This window comes from Pseudophryne corroboree, chromosome 10 (genome assembly GCF_028390025.1).
Source record: "Pseudophryne corroboree isolate aPseCor3 chromosome 10, aPseCor3.hap2, whole genome shotgun sequence".
NCBI classification, from domain to species: Eukaryota; Metazoa; Chordata; class Amphibia; order Anura; family Myobatrachidae; genus Pseudophryne; species Pseudophryne corroboree.
In genome coordinates this window covers 45,084,082-45,102,620 of record NC_086453.1, presented here as the reverse complement: position 1 = coordinate 45,102,620, position 18,539 = coordinate 45,084,082, and the positions used below count along the sequence as shown (strand labels likewise).

Below are 18,539 nucleotides of genomic sequence, written 5' to 3'. Positions count from 1 at the left end.
TATAGCCCTCTAGATTGACTGTCCAATCATGAGATTCGTCCCACCAAGTTTCAGTAATGCCTATAATATCATACTGTTTGCTTGCTGCAAGTATTTCTAGTTCGCCCTTTTTACCAGTAATGCTTCTAGCGTTTACATACATACAACTAAGATAAGTATTTTCCCTTGCGTTAGGGACATCTTTCACCTTATGTAGCAATGATGACCTGTAATCGTCATTGGTTAGTGCTTTGGTAAAATCCCTTTTAGTACCCATGTTAGTAACCTTACCACCTGCTCTTACCCTCCCCCCAACTTCTCCCCCATTTCGTTTACTACCGCCATCCCCACTATTCTCACTGCATGACCCGTAGTTTCTAGCTAAACCCTCCCCCCAGGCTCCTAGTTTCAAATCTCCTCCAACCTTCTAACCATCCTTCCCCCCCAGCACCGCTACCCCCTCCTCAGTCAGGTGCAATCCGTCACGACAAAAAAGATTGGCGCCTGACTGAGAAGTCCGCCCAGTGTTCCAGGAACACAAACACCTCTTTCCTGCACCAATCCCTAAGCCACACATTTACCTCCCTAATCTCCCTCTGCCTCCCTGGACTAGCGTGTGGCACGGGTAATATTTCAGAGAATATTACCTTAGATATCCTTGCCTTAAGTTTCTTTCCTAAGTCCCTATAGTCTTTCTTAAGGACATCTCACCTTCCGCTAACTTTGTCATTGGTGCCAATGTGCACCAAGACCGCCGGGTCTTTCCCAGCCCCTCCCAACAATCTATCTACCCGGTCCGCAATGTGCCGTACCTGAGCACCCGGGAGACAACAGACTGTACGGCGATCACGGTCCCAGTAGCAGATTGCCCTATCTGCCTTCCTGATGATAGAATCCCCTACCACCACCATCTGACTAGGTACCTCACTATCTTTTATCCCAACTGTGCCAGAGGGACAGCTCCTCTGGATGCTAGTGGTAGCAGTTTCCTCCGGCACCGTCATTTCTTCACTATCATCCTCCGATTCCTCATCCAGTCGGGCAAATTTGTCCGCGTTTGATACAGTAGTTCGGAGATGTCGAGCCTCCCCCTCTTTTTCTTCCTTCTAATTGTGACCCAGCTGGCTACCTGATCATCATCCTCTTCTACCAGTGACTCCTCCCGCAACTCCTCCACCGTTCTGTCTAAACTTCGCTCGAGATTGTGAATCTCCCTCAGTCGCGTAACGGTTTGCTCTAGATCAGTTACCTGGGCTTCCAGGGCAACCGTTCACATACACCTCATGCAGATGTAATCACACTGGGCCGGTAGCTCCAGGTGTGCATACATCTTGCACGACATGCACTGAGTGAGGTCCCCAATCACAGCCCCTCCCATATTGTTTGTAAGGTCTAACTCCCTGTTACTCTCAAAGAAAAGAAGCAAAAAGAAAAAGTAGAAGACAAACAATCTCACTTATACAATAATTAAGCTGGCTTATACTTATCTATCTTTGTGCGGTTCTTGGTCCTTCACTTTTATGCAGACGTAGTACTCTCTCCTGCGGCACCGATACTCCACTTAGCAGTTGCAGTTGTTCCAGCTCACTGCACCTCCTCTTCACTCGGCTTACAGCTCCTGCTAAAAAAAAAATGCCCCTCACCCACGCACAATCACAGCCCCTCTGCTACTCCAAGTAAGAGACCCTCTCACTCACTCACTCACTCACAAGGTCAGCCCCTTGCAGCCTCACCAGAAGTTTAATGGTACTGCAAATGTGTGTTCCTGATTGTGTATTATAAAACTCACCTTTTTCTGTATTCTAACTCACCTTTTGCTGTTACCAACTCACACTTACAAATCCAAGCAGCACTTTAAAATACAAGCCCTTACAATGAGCAAGCTCCAATGAGTCTAAACACTGAATATATAGGCTCAGCCAGCTGCTTTAGTAAGACTCCACAATATAGAATAGGTTACAGTATCCAGTTGATAGATTTACTGAACAGTAAAGATAGACAGTCCTCAAATGATCAACAAGGCCAAAAGGTTGTCAGGTAAAAGGTAGACACTGCATTAGGTCAACAGGTTCAAAAGGTTGACATGATATTGAACACACAACAGTTTTATTTGTATTTATGTTTAACACCGTGCTTGAACACATAACTGTTTTTTTAATACAGTGCATAAGCATACAACACATTGCCTCTCAGAGCCCACAGTCCCACACCAAGCCCACAGTCCCACACCCTACTCCTCTAGTCACTGCCACTGGTATGTGTCCTTCCACCAGGGGTGGATTTAGGGGTCATGGCACCCATAGAGACAACAGTAATGGCTTATTATATTCATTGATTGGTTGTAAGCCCTCATTTGATGATTTTCAATTTAATATACAGATGGAGCCACTCTCATCTGAGGCGGCTCCATTGCAGGCGTGCATTCCCGGCGTGACTAGGCAATTGGTCCACCTAGTCACACTGGGAGTGTGCAGAGACCCTCCCATTCTAGTGAATGGGGTGCGTCTCCATCTGGGCATGCATGCCCAGATGGAGACGCTCTCCCATTCACTAGAATGGGGTGCATCTCCATTGCGGGCGTGCACGCCCACCTGGAAGGAGATGCTCTCGTCGTTGGGCTCGCCCGGAGCCAGGCTAGCATGGCTCCATCTGTGATGATAATAATAATAATAAAGCAAAGAACTATGACATTTTGTTTTATTTGGAATTATGTATGCATTTTTACTACGTAGGACAGTTTACAAGGGGAGTCCTACCCTAGGACAGTTTACAAGATGCCACATGGTACAGTAGGGTGGAAAGATTTTTGCAGTTACTGGCAAATTTCAGTCTAACAGTACTAAAACAAGCATCCAAGTGCCTCCCCTCAACAAGTGCCACCCCTAGGCACCTGCCTCATGCGCCTAATGGGAAATTCACCAATGGGTCTCACACAGAACCCACAGTCCCACACATTCTTCCTCTGGCCACTGACACTGGTGTGTGTCCTGTCTCTCAGTCCCACACCCTCTTCCTCCAGCATCTTATGTGAAATGGCACCCGAATCATGAGGAAGGTACATTATGCAAACCAAAATCTGTGAGATCCGATGCCGGGAAGATTACATTTTTCCTTGTTTTTGGATCCAAGTTTGGCTGGAAGACCCAAAGCTGGGGCTCAGTTTGACTCATATCCCCTAAGTTCGGGTGGTTTTGTCTTGTAGAAATCCAAACCTTCTCATCTGCACACAATATTCACAAACATAGAACTTGAATATTTAATATGAATGTACAGTATCATATGGCAAATTCATCCGCGACTTGATTACAAATGTGTACTGCTTAGTGTCATTTTTATTGTGTTTTTTTATTATTATTTATTTTACGATTCCACTTACAGTGTAAAAGAGACCATGTGGACTCCTGGTTTGGATATCACACGTAAGTATAGTATCACCTCTTGTTTCATATATAGCTATTTTATACAGTATCTACTATATTAAATACACTTTTCAGAAATAATTTTCAAAAATTACAATATTCTCCTCATCAAATGCACTGGCTGTCATTACACTTATTATGCAATTTTTGTTCTGCACTTCCAAGTCACTCTGTGCCTGTATCCCGATTGGGTTAATACAGAGTTGCAGTTGTGCTTTCAGATACAAGCACAGAGAAATACATTGAAGGTGTATTTGTCATTCCTGGGCAGTGACTGGGAGGTGTTCCATCTAATGGGTGTGTTATTGGAGTATCTCTGAAGAGTTTGTGTAGACAGACACTAAATCGCTGACATAGGCGGCCATACTCAGATGGAAAATCTGCACCTGCCGTAGGGCTCATGCAAGTTATGTCCACGTGACCGATGATGAATCCAAAGTGCTATTTCACCATCAGTGGATCAGTGGCATCTCAGTCCTTGCACACTTGTTCGCATGGATGTATATCAGGAAAGGGCTTTGTAGCAGCATTTGCATAATGTCGTAGATGTGCGACCGGAAGAAGTTGCAAACACAGACGCAGCTCTGTCCAACTCAGAATGAGCCACTATTACATCATCAGCCCAACATCATATCTTCATTGTAGAAGTTTAAAAGATTATGACGTTGCCCAGATATTGGTCGAATAAGTATGTCTGCATACAGTATTTATGTGTTTAAGTACACTACGCTAAAGAATCTATCAATGAAATTCTGTGAGCTAAGATGGCACATATACTGTATGTGTAACAGAGAAAATTTGGGACTATTTCAATAGTGGATTATCATTTAAACTAGTAACAGTAAAAAGCAGGTGTTAGAAGTTAACAATTCAGGTTTCTTGAAAACCGAACACATCCAAACTTTGGCGATCTGATTAGAACCGAGTCCATGCTCAGATCAATTTTAGAGATCCGAATAGACTAAGGGGGCAATTCAGATCTGATCGCTGCTGTGCGTTTTTGCATAGCATGCAATCAGATCTGAACTGCGCATGCCTGTGAGCCGCAATGCGCCGGCACATTGTACAACATCACCGGGCATCAGTTGCTAGTAACGGAATGGTGCGAAATATCTGAACGCACGGACATTCGCTAGCAGATTGACAGGAAGAGGCCATTTGTGGGTGGCAACTGACCGTTTTCAAGGAGTGTCCGGAAAAACGCAGGCGGGATCAGATGTTGGAGGGAGGGTGTCTGACGTCAGTTCCGGCCCTGATCAACAGGAAACAATTGCAGCGGCTGAGCAAGTCCTGGGCTGCGCAGAGACTGCACAAACTTATGTTTGTGCAGCTCTGCTAATGAAGCGATCACACACTTGCACAGCTTTTTCCCCTCAACCTGTAGGCGGCGACTATCTGATCGCAGCCCAGCGATCAGATCTGAATTAGGGCCAAAATGCAGAGTTGGGTCTTCCTTCAAGTTCAGAACTCGGATTTAACAACTGAATCTCGAGGGTTGTGTTGCATGTAAGTGCGTCCTTCAGGATTTCAGATACCATTTCACTTAGTACAGTGTACGGTATTGTGAAGTGGCAAAATTAACTGGAAAATAATGTTATTGATGTTAATCAGAATCAGAATCAGAATAAGCTTTATTGGCCAGGTACACTTGGGTATACTAGGAATTTGTCTTTGGTTTGCTATACAACAGCCAAGTAGGTAACAGGTAAGCAGGTGTGTGTGTGTGTGTGTGGGGGGGGGGGCAAGTAAAGTTACACAGATAGGTATACCGTAGGGACACAAGTTAGTTACATGTACGTCTAGTCAGTCAATGTTCAGGAGTTCAGCAGGTGGACCGCTTGGGGAAAGAAATTTTTGAGGCTTCTGGTGGATCTGGCGGGGACAGCCCTGTAACGCCTGCCTGAAGGAACCAAGTTAAACATGCTGTGGCCGGGGTGTAGCTGGTCTTTTACTATCTTCATTGCCCGCTTTTTAGCTCTGGACAAGTACAGGTCCTGGACTGAGGGAAGGTCGGCCCCGATGATCTTCTCTGCGGTTCTGACCACCTTTTGGAGCCTGCATCTGTCCCTCCCGCTGGCCGAGCTGTACCATACGAGTATCGAGGAGCACAGTACCGACTCCACAATTGCGGAGTAGAAGAGGAGCAGAAGCTTCTGTGGGATGTTGAACTTCCTTAGTTGCCTGAGGAAGAACAACCTCTGCTGCGCTTTCCCAACAGTGGTGGACTTTGATGTTTTCCTATAGTTGGTTATGGATTGCATTCCTTTCCATACAGATACGGGGTCATTGGTGGAGAGATCGTTTGTCAGCTTGTCCGAGAACCGCTTTCTTGCTAGCCTGATTCCTTTAGTCAGAGAGTTCCTAGTACGGTTGTATAGTGCTCTGTCACCGCTGCTATAGGCCTCCTGTTTGGCTCGACGAAGTTGCCTGAGCTGGGCATTGAACCAGGGCTTGTTGTTGTTGTAAATGCGGTAAGTCTTGGTAGGTACACACATGTCCTCACAGTAGCTGATGTAGGATGTGACATCATTATGCTATAGGAACAAAACGAGGTCCAAGATACATGATTTTAGTTGTTTTTATTGATTTTTATAGAACCCAAAAGAAAAACCAAACCCAAAAACATACCCAAATTACCTGAGTGTGGGTTTGTAAAGCCAAAACAAAAACACAACAATGAAATAATGAGAAAGGACTTACTTGCCATTTAAAACAGATGAGACACAGTTTGTAGATCCGGGATTAGAACTTGGTGGGATTACCTGAGCCAGGACTCGATTTGACTCAAAACCCCAAAGTTCGGGTGTGTTCAGTTTTCAGGAAATCCAAACCACTTATCTGTATACGGAAGCACCAGGCACTTGACATCAAGTTTCAAATAAATTTACCAATGTTTTATTTATTTAATGAAGACATGAAATAGGACAATTATTTTGTGATATTTCTTTCATCTGACTTTCTATTTATTAATAGGAATTTCACTAAGTACAGACGTAAAGAAACGTACAGAAGTGGTCTCTCATGATGTGACTATATACATATGTGTTCTCATACATCTTACCTCAATACTTCATGCAGCAGGAAGTGCCTAGCGTGACTCAGCTGGCAGCTCTGCTAACGTCGGACTATGACACACAAGCAGCTTATGCTGATTAAAATGATATGTGGCATACCTATATGCTGTGTGTGACTGCGCCTGTATCTGCATATGAAATGCTATTTTACAGTGATTTCCAGGAAAACACTGTAATCAGTGGCGTATCTATAATGGGTGCAGTGCACACGGGCCCCTGGGTTCAGAGGGGGCCCACACTGCACACACTGCACCCATTTCTTCTATACTCACATTTCCGGCGTCCATCGGTGACTGTGTGTGGGACCCCTCCTCTTCCATAGCTGTCACCGTCACTGCTAGCGCACTGAACACTAGAGACTCTGGCACAGTGCCAGAGTCAACAGCGCATGTGCAGGACTCCGAAAAATAAATGGCGCGGAGGCCATTTTTTATCAGACTCCTGCGCATGCGCTGTAGACTATAGCACTGTGCCAGAGTTTCAGTGCTGAGAGCGCTAACAGCGGTGGTGACGGCTACAGGAGAGGAAGGGTCCCACACACGGAGTCTGCACACGGGTCCTCTCCTCTCTAGAAATGCCTCTGACTGTAATATACCATTTTGTACAGTATGTAGATATAGCTGCATTGACGCACAGAATATAGGCATGCTCCATATCATTTTTAATCAGCATAAGCTTCTAGTGCATCTTAATCACATAGCAATGTGATTTAGATGCATTTGGAAAAGTTGCACATAATGATGCTCAGCGCTACCGAGTCACATGATAGCATGACTAGAATGGCTGTGTAACATGACTGCAGCAGATCTGTATGTTGCAATAAGTGGTGAAAGGGGTTGGTGTACAGTGGCATAACATACTCCCAAATCTATTAATGCTTTGATTGTAAAACTACTAATTCCATTCACTTACAACATCCACAGCGCTAATTTAAAATTTTAACACTTGTTGCTACCACATGATTATTACTAAACCTGTGTCTATCTCAATAAAGGATTACACAGCTGCAGGAATTTAAAGAGTTTTTTTACTCATATACTGTATGCACCAAGGATTTTTTATCCCTAAGGTTTAAAAAATATGATTACTCACAACATGTTCTGCTATTGGTGTAGGCAGTCAGAATGAAACAATTTATATTCTGCTCAAACTTAATGAATACATTTTTTTCTGATTTCACTAACATTGTTTAAGTACAAATAGTTCAGCCAAAACATCATGGGGGTATCTTTTGATTTAAAAAAAATCTGTAATTGTGTAAAACAAGAAATGCTGAAGGTTTTTTTTTCAACTCACACAAATTTGTATTCATTATGGACATAGAAAAGAAAAAGTAGAGTAAATAGTTTCCTTATGCTGAATATGAGGAAAGGAGCTGTTTCATCTTAGAATCACAATATTCCTAAGCTAGTGGTTCCTAAACTGGGTGCCATGGCACCCTGGGGTACTACAGGGCACTTTGGTTGGTTGTCCAGGACCAACTTAAATTATTTATGGTCAATACAATAGGTAAAACCAGTTCTGGTTGCTGTTATTCAATGGATAACAAACAGATTTGCAACCATGTCCACCACCACAGGACTCACTCTAAGAATGACCAATAAGTTCAATTTACTTAATGCAATATTTTTTGCTGAATTTCTTAATAAGAAACTTTGGGCCTAGGAGGTCCATGGAAATAATGCTGATACTCTAGGGAACTGTGACTCAAAAAAGTTTGGGAACCACTGGCCTAAACCACTATTTTGTCAATATAGCTACAGTACATAGCAAAATCTAAAAAATCTACAGTACTTGTTCAATTATTGTAATGAAAGTAAATGTCAACTTACACTGTTAAGTAAATTTGTCCACTATTTTTGTAGGAATACTACTGGAGACAACTGGTTCAATTACAGCTATCCCGATGATGACTATTGGCTGTCTCCACAAGATACTTCCACTGTAATAAATGTTATCAGAGCAATGTCCATCATATGGTACAGCTTAACTATATTTTTGGGGACAATTGGGAACGGTTTGGTCATCTGGATTGCCGGCTTCAAGATGAAGACAGTCAGTGCCGTGTGGTTCCTAAACTTGGCTTTTACTGACTTTTTCACATGTATTTCTCTCCCTTTACGTATATCTGAGTGGGCTTTGTATTGGGACATTCCTTATGATCACTTCCTATGTAAGGCTGGTATAACAATTCTCTTCATAAACATGTTGAGCAGTGTCTATTTCATGACCGTCATCAGCATTGATCGACTTGTCTCCATTTTTTGGCCAGTTTGGACCAAATTACACAGAACGCCCAGGTTAGCCACCATGATAGCTGTACTGGTTTGGTTACTGTGTCTACTTATTAGTATCCCTCATCTGGTGTTTAACCATGGGCTAGATGATGTCACTGAGTGTTTTCCTAAATATCAGAATACTAAAGAAGCCAAACTGGCAAAAAAGAAAAAGGCAATGTTTATCACAAGAAATATTTGTATGTTTGCATTCCCATTTGCCATCATTGTAATATCATATGGCCTGATTTTATTTAACATAAGAGTAATTAGGAAATCAAATCGGTCTCACAGACCTTTCCGAGTTATCACTGCAGTCATAGTATGCTTCTTCATCTGCTGGTTTCCATATAACACATGGCCATTAATAAATATAAAATACCAGCGAATTGATATTATCCTTACAGAAATATTCATCTGCTTGGCTTACTTCAGCAGCTGCATCAACCCCTTACTCTATGTTTTCTTTTCCCGTGATTTCAAGAAAAACTTTCTAAAGTCCTTTCCAGCCGTGTTGGAAAAGGCTTTTAATGAACGGTCTGACCTTAATTGTATAGACAACACTGGCACCACATCTCAAACTTTAAATTTGGATTCATCATCTTTATAAATATTTTTCTTTTGATGGAGAACATGAAAAGGCTTGCTGGATGTTATTCTTTAAAAAGAAAACATTCCCAGATGTTCTATATTGCTTATTAGAGATATCTTACAAAGCGACATAGTAGCGAATTGTACGTCAGTTTCTCTGCTGTACATAGATTCTTACCTGACAATACCTATATGTCATACATTAGACCAGCGATAGCCAGAATGTGGGCCTGCTAAAGTTAAAAGTCAGGACACACAAGTGTGTGGTGTATATCCCTGCATGGATATGTGTATATTCCATTTTTTCTCTGTGATCCTTAACATTGCACCTATAAGTTATGAAGGTAACAGCAAACCCATGTTAATTTATAAGCAATGGCATTATAATTTACCAATATTACACCTAGGGGTCTATTTACTAAGACTTGGATGGAGATAAAGTGTACAGATATAAAGTACCAGACAATCAGCTCCTAACTGTCATTTTTCCTTATCTTCGTCTACTTTATCTCCATCCAAGGCTTAGTAAATAGACCCCTTAAGGACATAGCAATAGCAACAGCTTCATTTTATGGCCATGATAAATTGCCCTGAACCTATCCAACATGAGTTGCATATATAGTGTACTCATCACACTGCAACATATAAATGATTGGACTATTATGGTGTTTGCAAAACACCCGTACCATATTATAGTAACTAACCCAATATTTGAGAATGGGGCTGCAGCTTATTTACAAGTGTCGTAATTGATTGTTCTAATCTTACTCACTTCTTAAATCTAACATGCATTGTGTAGAGTGCATTGAATGTTATACATTGGGACACCAACTGACCAAAAGGATGTGAATGAAAATAAACACCTGGGATTGTTTATTTAAATACTTATGAGAATTGCACCTCATATTTTACAATTATTGAAACAACACTACAGATAAATAATTCAGAAAGAGCCACACTACTGAATATTGTCATTCTGTTCCACCTTCTCCAACAATGAAGTGCAGAATGAAAATTTTTATATGAACATCATTATATATTTTTGTTAGAAACACCAATTACTTTAGTGGGATCAGAAAACACTTGTCAGGATAGTATAATCAAAACAAAATATTACTTACACAACATCCCCTGATTGCTTGGAAATATTAAGCCTAACAACATACTCACTCCTAATAAGAATTAATCTGTAACATCTGACAGTTGACATTGAAAGGATACCGTTTCCATTAATATATGGCTACAACTTACTGGGGGGGTAGGGATGCAAAGGGTGCAGTTGCCCCCACCCCATGATTTCTGATGGCAGGGCAAAGACTGTGTTTTGTAGTCTCCCCATGAGCTTCTACACAAAAGCATATGGGGATAAATGAAATGAAAATGTGGATGAAGCAATAATAGCTTTAATTGAACTCACCAAATGTTGTTGTTTCTGTTTACCAAAATTGAAGTTAACTTCATGTTTGTTCTGCAAACATTATCTTCTTGCAAAACTTTTTTTTCTCTTAGAAGCCCCACTCATTTTGCTATCACAATTACCAGTAAGCATAAGCAGACACATGAGAACAGGAAGCTGCACTTCCCATTGACTGAAGATTGTCTTAGTATACAGTGCATCCGGAAAGTATTCACACCACTTTACTTTTTATTATTATTATTATTATGCTTTATTTATATGGTGCCACAAGGGTTCCGCAGCACCCAATTACAGAGTACATAAACAAATAATCAAACAGGAAAACAGCAACTTTCAGTTGATGACAGTATAGGACAAGTACAGGGTAAATAAACATAGCTACATCAGTAGATGACACTGGAATAAGTATCAGGTGGCAGAAGACTGCTGGATTTGGTGCAGTTGAAGATTATTAAAGTAAGAAAGGATAAGCACATGAGGGAAGAGGGCCCTGCTCGTGAGAGCTTACATTCTAAAGGGGAGGGGTAGACAGACAGGGGTGACACAGATGGGGTACATAGAGAGCGTAGAACAGAGGGTTAGGATGAGATTTGGCCGGGTTTGGTGAAGAAGTGGGTCTTGAGAGCCCGTTTGAAGTTTTGTAGAGAGGTGGAGAGTCTGAGGGGGAGAGGTAGGGAATTCCAGAGAAGTGGTGCAGCAAGTCTTGGAGGTAGGAGTGGGAGGAAGTAATCCGTAGGCAGGAGAGTGTGCATGCATTAGCAGAGCGAAGAGGACGGGTGGGAGTGTAAAGGGAGATAAGGTCAGAGATGTAGATAGGAGAGGAGTGGGTGAGGGCTTTGTAAGCGAGTGTGAGAAGCTTGAAATGGATTCTGAAAGTGAAGGAGAGCCAGTGAAGGTCTAGTAAGAGAGGAGAGGTGGACGTAGTGTGTTTGGTGAGGAATATGAGCCGGGAAGCAGCATTGAGGATAGATTGGAGTGGAGAGAGGTATTTGTCAGGAATGCCAGTCAGGAGGAGACTACAGTAGTCCAGTCTGGAGATGACCAGTGAGTGGATAAGAGTCTTAGTAGCATCCTGGGTCAGAAGGGGTCTGATCCTGGAAATATTTTTTAGATGAAAATGGCAGGTTTGTGAGAGGTGCTGAATGTGTGGTTTGAAGGAGAGGGAGGAGTCAAGGATTACTCCAAGACAGCGCACTTGGGGGCTGAAGGAGATAGTAGTGCCATCAATAGATAATGAGATTGTAGGAGGTGAGGTTATGCGGGAGGAAGGGAAGATGATCAGCTCGGTCTTAGACTTCTACGTTTTGTTATGTTACAGCCTTATTCCAAAATGGAATAAATTCATTTTTTTGCCCTCAAAATTGTACACACAATACCCCATAATGACAATATGAATTTTTTTTTTATTTTTGCTAATTTATTAAAAATAAAAAACTAAGAAATCACATGTACATAAGTATTCACAACCTTTGCTCAATACTTTGTTCATGCACCTTTGGCAGCAATTACAGCCTCAAGTATTTTTTATTATGATGCCACAAACTTGGCACACTCATCTTTGGGCAGTTTTGCCCATTCCTCTTTGCAGCACCTCTCAAGCTCCATCAGGTTGGATGGGAAGTGTCAAGGCACAGCCATTCTCAGATCTCTCCAGAGATGTTCAATCGGATTCAAGTCTGGGCTCTGGCTGGGACACTCAAGCCAATCCTTTGATATCTTGGCTGTGTGCTTAGGGTCATTTTCCTGCTGAAAGATGAACCGTCGCCCCAGTATGAGATAAGGAGCGCTGTGGAGCAGGTTTTCATCCAGGATGTCTCTGTACATTGCTGCATTCATCTTTCCCTCTATCCTGACTAGTATCCCAGTTCCTGCTGCTGAAAAACCTCCCCACAGCATGATGCTGCCACCACCATGCTTCACTGTAAGGATGGTATTGGCCTGGTGATGAGTGGTGCCTGGTTTCCTCCAAAGGCTATGAATACTTATGTACATGTGATTTCTTCATTTTTTATTTTTAATAAATTTACATAAATCTAAAAAAAAAAAACCTTTTTCACATTGTCATTATGGGGTGTTGTGTGTAGAATTTTGAGGGAAAATGAATTTATTCCATTATGGAATAAGGCTGTTACATAAAATGTGGCAAAAGTGAAGTGCTGTGAATACTTTCCGAATTCACTGTAATTACCAAATGTTCTTTAATATTCTCTCTTCATTTGATCCCACAAGTGAAGATGAAGTATCATCACTCTTCTCATCCTGCTTCTCTACTACCTCTCCTCTTGATCCTTTACCCTCACAAATAAGTAAAGCTCTGTCTCTGGTGCTCATCCCTACCTTAACTAACATTTGTAATCTATCTCTCTCTCTACTGGTATTTTTCCTTCACTCTTCAAGCATGCAGTGATTACTCCCATTTAATAAAAACAAAATTCTGACTCTAATGCTCTCTCAAACTACTGCCCTATATCTCAGCTCCCCTGTCTCTCTAAGCTACTTGAGAGACTTGCCTACACTCGACTCACACACTTTCTTAACTCACACACTTTATTGGACCCACTTCAGTCAGGCTTCCATTCCCAACACTCCACAGAGACAGCATTGACTAAAGTGGTTAATGATTTGGTCACTACGAAGTCTAAAGGCCATTACTTACTACTTATTCTTCTTGATCTATCTGCTGCAATTTACACTGTTGACCACTCTCTTCTCATACAAACACTACAATCCCTAGGTCTTAAAGACACAGGCCTTTATTGGTTCCTATCCTACCTATCTAATCACTCCTTCAGTGTTCGCTTCTCTGAATCTACCTCCTCTTCGCTACCTCTTTCAGTTGGAGTACCGCAAGGCTCAGTCTTGGGTCCTCTATTTTTCTCTATCTATACCTTATCTCTTGGTAAACTAATCAGTTCTTTTGGATTTCAGTATCATCTGTAAGCAGATGATACTCAAATCTACCTATCCTACCATGACTTGTCCCTATCTGTACTGGGCCGTGTCACTGAATGCCTTTCTGTCATTTCATCCTGGATGACATCTCGCCACCTCAAACTTAATATTTCAAAGACAGAGTTAATTATATTTCCATGGGACAATAATAGGTACCAACTTGATATCTCTATCACTGTTGAAAACTCGACTATCTACCCTACCCCACAAGCTCGCTGCCTAGGTGTCATCCTTGACTCTGATCTGTCCTTTGCTCCCCACATTCAATCTGTCTCAAGATCATGTTACATGCATCTAAAAAACATATCCAAAATATGACCATACCTTACACAAGACACTGCTAAAACTCTAATCCACGCTCTCATTATCTCCCGCATTGATTATTGCAATAGTCTCCTATCTGGTCTTCCCAAAACAAGACTCTCACCACTACAATCCATTCTGAATGCAGCGGCAAGGCTAATCTTCCTCGATAGATGTTCATTGTCTGCAGATCCACTCTGTCAGTCCCTCCATTGGTTACCTGTATTCTACCATATTTAATATAAAATACTTAAACTCACACACAAGGCCATTAACCAAACTACACCAACGTACATCACTTCGCTTATCTCAAAATATCTCTCAACCCGACCTCTTCGCTCTTCACAAGACCTGCGTCTCTCATCCACAATCATTACTCGCTCCCACTCATGATTGCAGGACTTCATCGGGCTGCACCCAGTCTGTGGAATGCCCTACCATGCACAATAAGACTCTCCTCTAGTCTCCAAGCCTTCAAGCGTTCCCTGAAAGCTCACCTCTTTAGGCAAGCATATCAAATCACAGAACCGCCCACATAACTTTCATAAACCTTCCTATCAAATTGCATCCACTCTGTACAGTCCACACATATCCTCACATGTCTTCTCATTCTTCACTTTCCCTTCCTCTCAAACCCGGTTCAGCAATGCTGTATGACCTTTGCAATCTGGCAGACAACTATGCAAAAGATACATGCCTATTTCCCTATAGATTGTAAGCTTGCGAGCAGGGCCTTCCTACCTCTATGACTGTTTGTTATTACCCAGTTTGTTATATCATTGTTATTTCCAATTGTAAAGCGCAATGGAATTTGCTGCGCTATATAAGAAACTGTTAATTAATAAATAAATAAATAAATAAATAATATATAGTAGATTGCCTTGGTATACGGATTGATTAATCGATTGATTGATTTAAAAAGCTCTAAGTGTTCCTTTCATAAACATTTAATAAATAACCAGTAAGGTAGTGACTATAGATTTAAAAATACTCCCAATCAAATGAGATAGTTTGGCAATGAAATCTGAATAAAACCTGGATTTTTTACTATAAATTTTTTTTTTACATTTTTAAGATGAGCAACATAATTTGTACTAATTGGTAGTTAATATTAATAATTTTATTTAGATAATAATGCATAACTACATTTTTATAGTAAAATAAACAATTAAACTGGGGTTGGCCAACACCAGAAACAGTGACGAAAATTAACATAGAATTGGGAGTCTTTGTATATCTGCAGTTACTGTCGTAAAATGAAATACCAAACGTGAGAAAAGGGGCTCCAGGACCTAAAATAGTCCTTGGCATTTTGCCCCCCAAATCCCATTCCCCCATGAAGCTTTTCATCCATATGCCCCTGTTGGTAAATATCTCATTTTGAACATGAATCGATAGAATTGGAACAGTATAACAATACGATAATATTTACTGTAGATTAATTTTTGGTTTATCCCACAGGCATCAAACCCATGGGTGTGGATTATTAGATCTACACTAAAAAGGTCTAAAGTCAATAGGTCTACAACTAATGGTAGACATGCAATAGGTCGACAGAGTCAAAAGATCGACAGGGTGAAAAGGTTGACATAGAATAAGTAGACAGTGGGGAAAGGTCGACATGGAAATGGTCAAAACAAAAAAGGTAGACACAATTTAGTTTTTTTTGGGGGGGTTTGTCATTTTTCTGCCACAAAGAAGCCCCATTAACTTAAAGCATCCACTCGCTTTGGCCAAGGTGCCTAACTCCACTACTGCAGTGTTAGGCACATGTTACTATCCCCAATCGTAGTCCACATGGATGGTAAAGTATGAAAAAGTTTTCAAAAAATAAATAGAAAAACTTGTATCTACCATATGTGTGTCAACCATTGTCATGTCAGCATTTCGACCATGTCGACCTGTTGAATTGTCTTCCTTTTATATGTTGACATTTTGGTCCTGTCGACCTAATGTTTGTCTACCATTAGTGGTAGAACTATTGACTGTAGACCTTTTTTAGTGTAGATCTATAGACTGGATACCAAACCCAAGACTGGTATTAATAATGGAATGTGCTCATCAATCTATTTAAAGACAGTAATGCACACATTTTGTTATACAAATATATGTTAATTGATGTACACATGGAAACATGTAATTTACATGAACACAGGTCATAATAAATAAATGAATTACTGTAGGCAGCTAAAAAAAAATTATATACAGTTTAAGTGGTGTGCAAAAGTGACCTTTTAAACAAAAATTCTAACTGCTCTCATACTTTTCTAGATCTATATTTTTTAATTATTTTGCAAATTGATGTGTTGTGTATATAAACGATATTTTAAATATGTATTAAAAAAAGGTGAGATGTGGCCAATTCACCATGTGTTGATAAAATCAATAATACCTTTGTGTTTTATTTTTACATAACTTAGAGACACAGCTGTTTATAACCACAAAGGTGTTTTGTAATTCCCAACTAGGGCCTATATTTACTAATATTCGTTTTTGAGTCAGTTTGTGTAGTGTTTAAACTGGTTTTGTATCGGGTGCATTTTCATGCAACTTTTGAAACTATATACGCCAAGTTACTAAGCAGTCGACTTTATGGTTTTCGTGTTTTCCGATGTCGATGCCAGTCATTTTTTTAGGCACATTTACGGCCGTCATTGTCATTTGCGTGCGTGTTTTTTTTAGTATTTTCAGGTTATTTTTCTATGTTAAACGCGGCAGGGTTTTTTTTCAACCACGGACGCATTTTGACTTTTAGTTTCATTTTTCATCCCCGTTCGTGATTGGTTGTGTTTCAAATGTAGGAGTGTCTGTGCGAAACCATATAAATACGCCCCAAACCATCCGCACCTCGTGGGTTTAGTTAGTGGTGAGGAGTGAGGTTGTGCTGTGGAGGTTGGTGAGTAGTTGGTTTGGTGAGGAGTGTTGTTTTTGATTTCTGAGTTGTGCAGTGGTAGTGGAGGAGTGTGTTGTTTGTTTTTTTATTTTTCTGTGTTAAGTGTTTAGACACACAATTATGTGTAACTCAGAGGTGGGTGAGGTGGCTGAGGTGAGTGAGGTGGAGGGTGTGAGTGAGGGGGAGGAGGTTGGTCAGGTGGAGGAGGTGAGTGAGAGTGAGGTTAGTGAGGTGGAGGAGGTGGGTGAGGTTGCTGCAGCAGCCTCAAGTGACAGTGATAGTGACAGTCAGAGAGCTCCGCAGCCACGCACCACTACTAAGACTGGGTGGAATGTCAAGTTTAGTTATGCAGAAAATGTGGCATTGGTGCGGGAGCTGATGAAGTATCAGCGGCAGCTATTTGGGCCTGAGTCCGCCAAGGTGCCAACACGGAAGAAGACGGTGTTGTGGGTGAAAGTTGTTGCTGCTGTCAATAGTGAGGGGGTGGTCAAGCGGACGGAGGACACGTGCCGCAAACGGTACTATGACATTAAGCGACGTGTCAAGTCCAAAATGGCCAAGGAGGCGAAGTCGGCTCGAAAAACCGATGGAGGCCAGCCCTTTATTGCAAGATATCTGGACTATGAGGAGCCCATGCAGAGTTTAATACCTCCAGAAGTAGTGTCTGCAACCCATGTCCGGGATTCCGATCAGCCCAGGAAGAATGGTGAGCATGTGTATTTGCATTAACATTCTATGACATTACTTCTGGCTTTTTTTTTTTTTTTAAATGTGTGTCATGTGACGTTGTATATTACTCCCATCTTCAAGTGTGTGTAAGCAAATACATTGTTTTGGGTAATGTTTTCTACAAAAGCCAATGTAACATATTACTTTATTGTTTGTCATGTGGTTTTTTTTCAGTACATTTTCCATGTGTAGTTTGGACTTGGTGTGTCATTGAATTGTCCAGCAATAATGTTTTACTTTTGCACATTTAACAGTTTTAAAGTTTGACTATGTTTTATATTTCGGTTATCCATGTGCAATGTTGCCAAAACAGTGGTTGTCATGTTAGAGGCTGGAGTAGTGCAAAGTGGCTTTGAAGCCATTTACATGTGTAATTTCATTAGTACTGAATGTAATATTGTTTAAGACAAACCCACTATTTTTTTATTCAGTTTGAGTCTGTATTTGTACCCTGACACAACACTGCAGACTTAGTTACCTTACTATTTCTTTTTTTTTTTTTGGGGGGGGGGGGGTTTGGTTGGCTCATATTGTGGTAATGTGTGTTTGGAGTGCTACATCACAGAGCAATTTCTATATTGCATCTGTAATTTTTTTCCTTTCAATACTAAATGTAGATGTGTGTGTTTTGGCTTGTTAGTGTATGTATTTGTAATTGTGTCCTATGTCTGTGTCCTGTACATGATTCCCTGTGTTGCACTTTCCATAGTGCATATGGATATTGGACAATGTTTTTTGTTTTATGTTGTGGTTTTTTGGTTTAAGGTCCTTATGTTTTGAGTCCTAAAAAAACAACCATTTTTTTAAGATTTAATGTTTATAAGCATAATGGGTGGATGTATCAACAATAGCAGGAATAAATGAGTTATGTTATTTGTTTCTTGATTTACAGTGTTGGAAAAAAGC

General features: G+C 41.0%; 1 protein-coding gene across 1 annotated transcript; it reads left to right on the top strand.

Annotated features, from left to right (window-relative positions):
• The first annotated feature begins 8,429 nt into the window (after positions 1 to 8,429).
• Positions 8,430 to 9,358, top strand: LOC134966989 (C3a anaphylatoxin chemotactic receptor-like). The gene has a single exon (XM_063943992.1). The coding sequence runs from the start codon at positions 8,438 to 8,440 to the stop codon at positions 9,356 to 9,358; it is 921 nt and encodes a 306-aa protein (XP_063800062.1). The 5' UTR covers positions 8,430 to 8,437.
• The last annotated feature ends 9,181 nt before the right edge of the window (positions 9,359 to 18,539 follow it).